Source organism: Bombus fervidus, chromosome 10, assembly GCF_041682495.2.
Source record: "Bombus fervidus isolate BK054 chromosome 10, iyBomFerv1, whole genome shotgun sequence".
NCBI classification, from domain to species: Eukaryota; Metazoa; Arthropoda; class Insecta; order Hymenoptera; family Apidae; genus Bombus; species Bombus fervidus.
The window spans coordinates 6475984-6484789 of record NC_091526.1 but is presented as its reverse complement, the minus strand read 5'-3'; the positions used below and the strand labels follow the sequence as shown (position 1 = coordinate 6484789).

General features: G+C 41.4%; 1 protein-coding gene across 1 annotated transcript; it reads right to left on the bottom strand.

Annotated features, from left to right (window-relative positions):
• Nucleotides 1-3058: 3058 nt before the first annotated feature.
• LOC139991352 (uncharacterized) lies at nucleotides 3059-8427 on the bottom strand. The gene is made up of 2 exons (XM_072011336.1): nucleotides 7787-8427; nucleotides 3059-7572 (listed from the first exon to the last, which is right to left on the bottom strand). Exons 1-2 carry the CDS (start codon nucleotides 7905-7907, stop codon nucleotides 6179-6181), a joined length of 1515 nt encoding a protein of 504 aa, XP_071867437.1. The 5' UTR covers nucleotides 7908-8427; the 3' UTR covers nucleotides 3059-6178.
• Between the last annotated feature and the right edge of the window lie 379 nt (nucleotides 8428-8806).

Here is an 8806-nt window from a genome sequence, read left to right as displayed (position 1 = left end):
GGGCAGTGTATTGTTAGGTGATTTTTTGCACATTTAACACATGCCGGGCTTCTGTTGCAATAATTTTTTGTGTGTCCGTATTGTTGACACCGCATGCATTGTGGTATATCTTTTTTGTAGCGTGGTGGTTCCACTGTTACAATTGTATTTAGTATTTTTTTGATTTCATAGATTTCCTTGTTATTGGTTCTGGGTTCCAGTTCTATTAAGAATAGTGGCAGTGGTTGCTTCGTATCGTATCTTGTCATATTGTTTATTGCTCTTGTTTCATGGCCAATTTTTCCTAATTCTTCACTTAATTTTTTTGTGTTAGTTTTTGGATGTAAACCTCTTATAACTATTTTATAGCTCCTTTCTGTTTTGAGTTGGTACGTGTGGTATATAGCATTTTTTTCCTTTAGTTCATTTATCACTTTCCTATAAACTTCTGGGGTGTTTGTTTGAATTTTTACTTGTTCTAATTTTGTTTGTTTTATTGTGTAGTTATCCTTCCCGACTACATTGTTTAGTCGATCAATAAGCGGGTCTATTATTTGGGCCTCAACAAATATTGGTGGTGGTTTTGATATGTAAGGAGTTTTAGTTGTGGTTTTGCTTGTCGGGTCATTGTCTATTTCTTCCGTTAGTGAGCTGAAGGAGTTTCTTAAAGGTAATTCTTGCAGCCATCGCTGCTTTCCTGTATCTGGGTTTCCTGCATCATTTGTGTCTGGAATTATTTTACGTTTTTTGCTAGTCTTTGCTAGCTTCCAGTTTTCGTCCTGGTAACTTATTTTGTTATCTTGTCTGCACTCCTCCTGTCTCCGCTGCTCTTCCATTTCTTCTATTTCCATATCATTTTGGTTGTTATGATTTTGCTGTTGTTGCTGTAAGCCTGGTAAATCTGATGACCCTTTTATGTAATATTTTTCTCCATTGGTTGCAATCTTGATCGTTGATATCTGTTGTTGCATTGTTTGTCGCTAACACTATTCGTAGCACTTCTCTGAATCACTTGACTGGAGCACACGTTTGCCTACGCACATCTGTTCGCCTCGGTTGCCCGAGCGAGACTGATATACAAAAGTGTAAGATAATGGATGAGTTTATCTCATCGATGTGGCAAGTAGACGACCCTTGCATTTTGTGGTAGGGTCATCATTCCTTTTCGTGGCGACAAACGGGCGAACAGACTGTGTATACAAACCGTATTCAAAATTTACCTGAATGTCTTAAGATAACACGAGTGAAGCGTAATGCTGATAGTACATACGAAATGTAGACTTTGCTAAAAATAAATTTTACGCAAACGAAGTTCGTACGATATTCACCTATCTATGATTTTTACAGTTAATTTATATTTCTATATCATTTATATTTATATGTCGGAGATGAAAGGACATGAGGGCCTTTCTTTTGGAATGTTTGGGAAGGTCCCCAATACTTTAATCCAAACTTTTTATTATAGCTGTATTTAAATAATAAAACTGAGAATTAGTTGTTTTTGATTTAATTTGAGTATGGGTGAAATTAATGACAGTGGGCTTAGGCTTGAAGTGACATAATGGGTCGCCAAACGTAGCCACGGTCACGGGAGAGCCGTGTACCTAACACAGTTATGGAGTAATTAAATAGCTTTCCTTAAAAACGAAGATTGATCCGAGGGGTAGCGAGAGGTACGGAGAGGAGTATATAAGGGCAGTTCTACTTGGACTGAGAGGCAGTCAGATAAATTCTATTTGTACTGTGGACAAGTACGTTGAGTCACACCCGAATCGTGAATCAGTAAGTTGAGTTCGACTTAGACTGTGGAAGAAATCGCATTCGTCGTCCCGTTGACCGTGGATTCGTTATTGAGTCTAAGATCATTGCCATGCACATCCTGAGTATCTAATTACCACGGCTACTTGTCAAATTCTGTCACAATTATAATTGTACTAGTAAATATCTTCGCTCTTGCATAACAACAATGTCTAATCCAAAGAAAGATTCATTACATATAATATAACATTTCATATAATATAATATAATATAATATAATATATGGTAATATAATAATTTATATTTATATTTCATAGTTTATATATTTTCAATCAGATTCCAATTTATGCAACATGCGTGTAAGAGGTTTTGAATAAATTTTACGCCTTCACAGCGTATACTCGTTTTTATTTCTCACTGTACACGTATATTTATGATTCATTCATTATTTTCCACAAAAGTGTCTTTCTCCCGGAGGAATTTGAGATGATAAAAGTCCTATAAAGATCGTACAATAAAATTAAAATCTTTGCAGTCGTCCTTTCGTCGATCCAATCGACCAATTTCTAATATCGACGATCGGTAGAGCAACGGGTGTCTAAACGAAAGTTTAATAAGTAGCCTTTAGAAATAAGTGTTTAACGACGCGACACAGTGTGACTAAGGGGAATCAGAAAATCGTTGTGTGATTTAGCACACCCATATGGGCGAGACTCTCGGACAAAAAGCTGGATCAGAGGCAGGCAACGGTGATTCAATTGCTGGTACGTGGCAAAAGCGCGTGGGATTTAATACGCGGGGCAGGTAGCCCGTTGCTTGCCAATGAATTGAACGCGTTTGGAACACGCGTTTGCTCGCCATATGTTGTTTGCTTCGCTAAAAGACTTTTGTACGCTCTGCTAACGCGTATGAATGAACGCGTGAATGATCCAAAGGAAGAAGCTGATAGCTCGTGCCGCTCGTGAAAGCCTTTCCTCGTTTACTTACAGCAGCGGTAAATGGACGTGCATTCTGACTAAAATCATTCATTTATTTTGTTTGAGCATCGTTAAGATGAATTTTGTGAATCGATATTGCATTACGAACAAAAGTTTCATTTCCTACAGGTTTCATAACTCGTTTCAGCTGCAACTTTCAGCATCGATCCTAAAATGAAAATTATTTACCAATATCTTTGTAAGAAATTAGTTTTATATCAGTTACCGTAACGAGAAGATTGCATCTCCGTGATAGCTTCATCGTAGCTATATCGTTCTTCTCGTCAAAAATATTCCACTTTTTGTAAAATCTAAAACACTAAGTGAATTTTACGGAATTAATCTACCTTATTCATATACACCATCGATTCCCAAATGGACCATAAAATTCGACAAAAATCCGAGTAAAAAGACTCGACGTTCCAAGGATTTCACAACGTAAGCACAAATATGTCGAAGTTTTTCGTGAAAACCACAGAGGCACGAGTGGTTATTTCGTTTGAACCTGACATTTCCAGCGAGAAACATTTAAAAAGAACGACTTTCGAGTATCACGGTTGGTTTCCTGGCACGTTGAACGATAGAAAAAGTCGGCTATGTTAACTGGATAGATTTATCTATCGTTAACGCGGCAAATCTGTCGCCTGGCGGAATGTAATTACTTCGTAGGTTTGCCGTACCGGTACGCTGGATATTTAGCTGTGGCTGGCTTCGGTTGTCCGTCGGATCTTACCTCGAATCGAATCGAATCGAATCGATTCGTCTCGAAGCCAGGACTGGCTAGCAACAATTACTTTTATCAGAGCCACAGGGGACCCCGAGGCTCTGCTTATACTTCGACGAGCAGCAACGACCGATCGGGACCCGATCGTAGTGCGGATGGAGAGATAAAGCAAGCCGCGTGGTCGTTGTTTGTCGAAAGACAAAGCGCATTATTATGCACGTCGACGAAAGTTATGCGTCGTTCGGCGAGCGCTCGCGCTGATAACGAGCTCGTTGCGATATTCGAGGTGTCCGCCGAGATTACATCTCGCTGCCTTCTTGCGCTCGAATCGTGCGGCATATATAATATTTTGGAACGACTGATTCCTTATCGAAACTTCAGGTGAACTTTCATTAATTACACGACAACGAGAGTCTGGTGTGCACGTTTCTCTTTAAGATTATAGTCGCTTGATAGCTTAGGTGTTGCGAATGAAGGGTTCTGCTCTTTATTTTAGAGAATGCGTTATTTACGGGAAATTTTAATGCGCGGATAATATGCAGAAATATAGATATAAGATCTGCAAAGTTGATTAATGATTGTAACATTTAAAGAACGAAACGAATTTTTATTCGATCGTGTTTATAAAAATATAAATTTGCATGGGTATCTCTGATAATGAAATGAATGTCATTGTACGAGATAGATATACGCGATAGTGTGAAGGAATTGCAATTAGTAATAAGTTATTTATTGAACATTTAAATATGTAGATAATATGCAGAAATATACGTACAAAATATCCAGAGTAAATTAATCGTTGTAAGGTTTTGGGAGTGAAACAAATTTTCACTTGATTATCGGGTTCGTTAATTGTGCCTGAGTATTTCTAATAATGAAACGAATATTCTGCGAGATATACGCGATAACATAAAGGCATTGTATACTGCACGTTTTGAAATTTGAAAAGTAATTTACTGAATATTTTAATATCGAATGGAATGTCGTGAGTATTAGGTTTGAAAAAAAAAAATAGAAGATTTTTATGAGGTTTTAAAATCCAAGTAATTTATTTTGTATAAAATATCTCTATATATAGATGATATCTGCATCTCAAATAGTAGTTTATTTTTTTTTTTTTTTTTTTTTTTTTTAACTAGAAAGAGTGTTACTCGCTTTGAGTTCGCCATTTTTCTAATTCCTCTTATTTTTATATGAATATATTTGCCATATAGAAAAAAAGTAAGAAAAGAATCTATCGGATGACGATTTCACCGTTTAGTTATATAATCTTTTTCGTGTGACTTCTCTAGAAGAACACCAAAAGACCAGTCGGAGTAATTCACCTCGCAGCGAGCCTCTAGTTTCTTTTTCTTGGTCAATTATATAGATATAGATATAGATATATATATATATATATATATAATATATATATTATGCAGTGACTAGTTTCTTCGAGTAACTAACAGTGATTTACGAAGAAAGAAAACGCAAAGAAAAAAATACAAAAAACGAAAGGCAAAATGAAGTATAAAATGTAAGCTCTCTCTCTCTCTCTTTCTCTCTACCGCATTCACTTCCATCGCACGTTCGCTCTCGTTCTATCCAATTCCGATGTTATCGAAATGACAACAAGAATAAGATCGCATTCGGGTACCAGCCAATTAAATATCTTTCTTTCGTCTCGTTCCGTTCTGTATTATGGCGAATTATAATACTTCGTTTTATGCGTGCCTTGACAGCGAATCGTTCAATTATTTACAATCGACGCACGTGGCATACGATCTTGAAAATGGCACTTTGGTGCACAGTACACACGATTATTCAAACGATTCACGCGTTTCTTTCCTACTTTATCTTTTATCTTTTTTTTCGTATCGAACGATATTAAACAGAAAAAGAAAAAGCAAACGATCGACATCAACGAATAAGCGTTTTCTTCGATTTCGAAAAATCACGTTTATCGCATGCACGTCCGCTCGAATCGATCGAAGACGGAAATTATGAAGAAACAAAAAAAAAAAAAAAAAAAAAAATTAGGAAATAGAAAAAAAAACGAAGATGGCACGATAGCTTCACGGGACCGCGTCAAGCGGCTGCATCGACTCTTCAGCAACCATTTCCTGCTTATCTTCGGTAAAATTTCTTCGAAGGGCACACACACTCTCTCTCTCTCTCTTTTTAGGATTCTCTAAGTACAGTTTCGTAAACGCGCCCATTCTCGCCGATTGTCACACGCACACGTCGAAACTATTTACAGTGAGACGACGAAGGGACTGGAGGAGAAGGAAATAAGAAACGCACAACCATCTTTTTAAAACAGAGAAGTTTTGAAACCAGAAATCGATCCGATTTTTCTCTCCATAACCCTCCCAGAGAACACGTCGTCGTTCTATAAAGTCTGGGTCCAGTTTCTCGGCGCGATGTGTCGTATCGATGATCTCGTTTAAAATTCACGGCGCTGTCCACGGGCATGAATTTTAATCGAAATCCAGGTACTCGATATATCTGTCTCTTAATCTCAGTCAAGCTGATACGATTCACCGAGAAACCAAAGCCTGCGATAATTTTTCTGGTCCTTCTACTTAATCATATTAACTCGTTTGTACTCCGATCAACGCGTAAGGCACTTTATCAATTGAACCGTTTAACAAAGTACTAGATATTTAGTAAAGGAACGTGTCGAAGGAATCCAAAGACTCCTTATCTCGGGACGATCACATTGTATTTTCTTCTTCGAGAAGATCTTCTTGCTGTGTTTTCAGCAACCGTAACCCATGGGGACAGCGACACCGGGGCAGCCACCCTCCTGGTGTTTCGTCAACAGTGACATTCTGCTGAAAGTTTTGCTGCACGATGTGCACGAGTACTTCTTCACGTCACTGTGCGTCTGTAGATGCGCTCTGAGATTGCTCCTGTCGGCGAAGGCTCGCTTGCAGTGCTGACAGCTGAAGGGCTTCTCTCCCGTGTGCGTTCGGATATGCCCTTGAAGCAGCCACGGCCTGGAGAACGCCTTCCCGCAGAGATGGCACTTGCAGGGTAACGTGTGCGTCCTGATGTGCATCTTCAACGCGCCCAGGCTAACGTACACTTTGTCGCAGTATTTGCACGAGAACGATTTTTTCGCTTGTCCCTCGGCCGCCGCGCAGTGGAATTGTTGATGCTTTGACAGGCCGGAGTACGTCGAATAAGATTTGCCACAATCGGGACATTGATACCTGGGCGACGTTGTCGACGAGGAGGACGACGACGAGGACGAAGACGAGGATAAGGATGTCGTGGAACCACTGGACATTCCGGTTTTCTCAATTTTCGGGTTAGCGATTGTTGAGCTTGTCGATGTACTTCCAGCGGACGATCTTCCGCTGTCGCTTCCAGGCGAAGATAAATCTTCGGGTGTAACTGGTGGAGGCGACCTGAGCGATCCAGAGCTTAAGGAACTCGTTGGTGACAAGCCACAGTGGTCAGGACTGCTCCAATGAGCATAGCTCCTTGCGATCGGTCTTTGAATTGTTGGACAGGTTAGTGCACCATGTGGTGGCGGAGAAATCGATGGATGATGCTCTGGTGACGAGTGAGGATACGCTGGTATCGGATAGGACGGATACAACTCTGTTCCCGCGTGGTGGTAATGATGATAAGCCGTCGGATAAGGCAAATAATGTGGCGGATAGAGCGGAGCTGCTCGAACCCAGGCTGGAGTCGCGTAATGCGCTAATGGCTCGACCGGCGTGTTCAAGTTTAAGGGTTCCAACGGCGCCTTGCTCGCCATGAAGTGCAACGGCGCCGACGTGGCTGTCACCGCCGTCGATGACGAATTATCGTGCTGAATCACTTCCACTCGCGCCTTCTTCGCCACGAGATGAATCGGTGCGATGCCTACCGGCGGCGTGATCGCTTTCGTGGGATAGTGATGATGATGGATGTGATGCACAGGGTGCACGTGATTGTGCACCGTTGGAGAGACCGGCCTGGTTATCAATGGAGGCGACAAGGACGTTTTGATGACCGGGGAAGGAGACCTGGAGACGCGTTGCTCCGGTTCCTGTTGTTGTTGATGCTGATGCCGCTCCGCCGTTTTACTCAAATCCTGCGGCTTTGTGCTCAGGTTCTCTGGCTCGGGGATATCGTCCATCACGACGTCGATGATCTCTTCTGGAAAAGAGAAAGGGAAACTTCGTTTTAGATGATTGATTCTTTTTGATAAGTATAGGATTTTTGAAAAAATTTCGTCTTAGACGAACGATTATTTTCGTTGATAGAATTTACAAGAGAAGCAAAGTTCAAAAACTAAATTGATTTTTCGATGGTAGAAATATCGAAAAGGAGGGACGGCATCGAAAAACGAGTTGAAATAATCGACACTCACCTTTAATTACTTCCGGAACTTCTTCGGCTGGCAGGACATGCACTGGCCGCTTTTTCAGCGGACAGTGGCTGTAATTGTTGTTCTTCTTGACGAAGCTCCTTGGCGTTTCTTCGACCAACATTTTGATCACTTTTTATCGATATCCGCACTGTTAGAAGGATTGCGTCGGCAGTTCGCAGGTACTGGGCACTGCGAAGCCGTATCACTGCGGTATTAATCCAATTGTTCTCGATTGCTTGGCACAGATCACACCAAGTACAAACTGTCAAGATAATCCTGGGGTACGTGATCACTGCACTGCGACACACATATAACCGATAACAAAACAGTCCTCTTTCTTTCGTTCGCTGATGAAATCCACTTTTTCGTAGCGAACATACGAACGATTCTCTTCGGCAACGTAATATCGATGTTCACTATACGCTCGTCGAGATTAAACTGAACTTGACTGTTAGATCGAACACCGTGCTTAAATGTGTTCCAATTAACAAATGACACAGAAACGGTATACAGGAAGAAACAAACAGGGATGAAGAAAAGAAAAGAAGAAAAAAAAGGAACGAACGATTGGCGGGTGAATTCGAGGGTACGATGTTCGAAGGGACATAAGAACTCTTAACTGTGGAAACGGTTCGGCTGCAAACCGTTCTCTGACTGACAGGGGGGTGCGTCAGGGCCTTTTATAACAGTTCTCCCCACCAACTAGGTGCAGGTGGCCCGCACGTGCTGCCTGACCAATACAGGCCCGCGGGCCCCGCGCTACCCGCCAATAGGGGACGGACGGTCGCGGGCCATGGACCAATCACAGGTTGGGCATCTGTTCTGCTGGCTTGCGTATCCCCCTCTCTCTTCTATGTAACAACAGGAGGTGCAGGATGTTCATGAGTGCGACGCGATTATCCTGCTACGCTCTCCTCCCCTGCTGCTGCTTTCTCACTCCCTCTCCCTTCCTTTTCCTTCCTCCTTTCTTTCATCCTCTTTTCCCCTTTTTCGTACGTATCGTCCCTGTCCCCCTTGAAC

Excerpts from the sequence above, each read along its gene's own strand:
- LOC139991352 (XM_072011336.1), bottom strand. The coding sequence starts at position 7,907 with ATGTTGGTCGAAGAAACGCCAAGGAGCTTCGTCAAGAAGAACAACAAT. Across the intron at positions 7,573-7,786 it reads AGTTCCGGAAGTAATTAAAG|AAGAGATCATCGACGTCGTG; the intron begins GTGAGTGTCGAT and ends TCTCTTTTCCAG.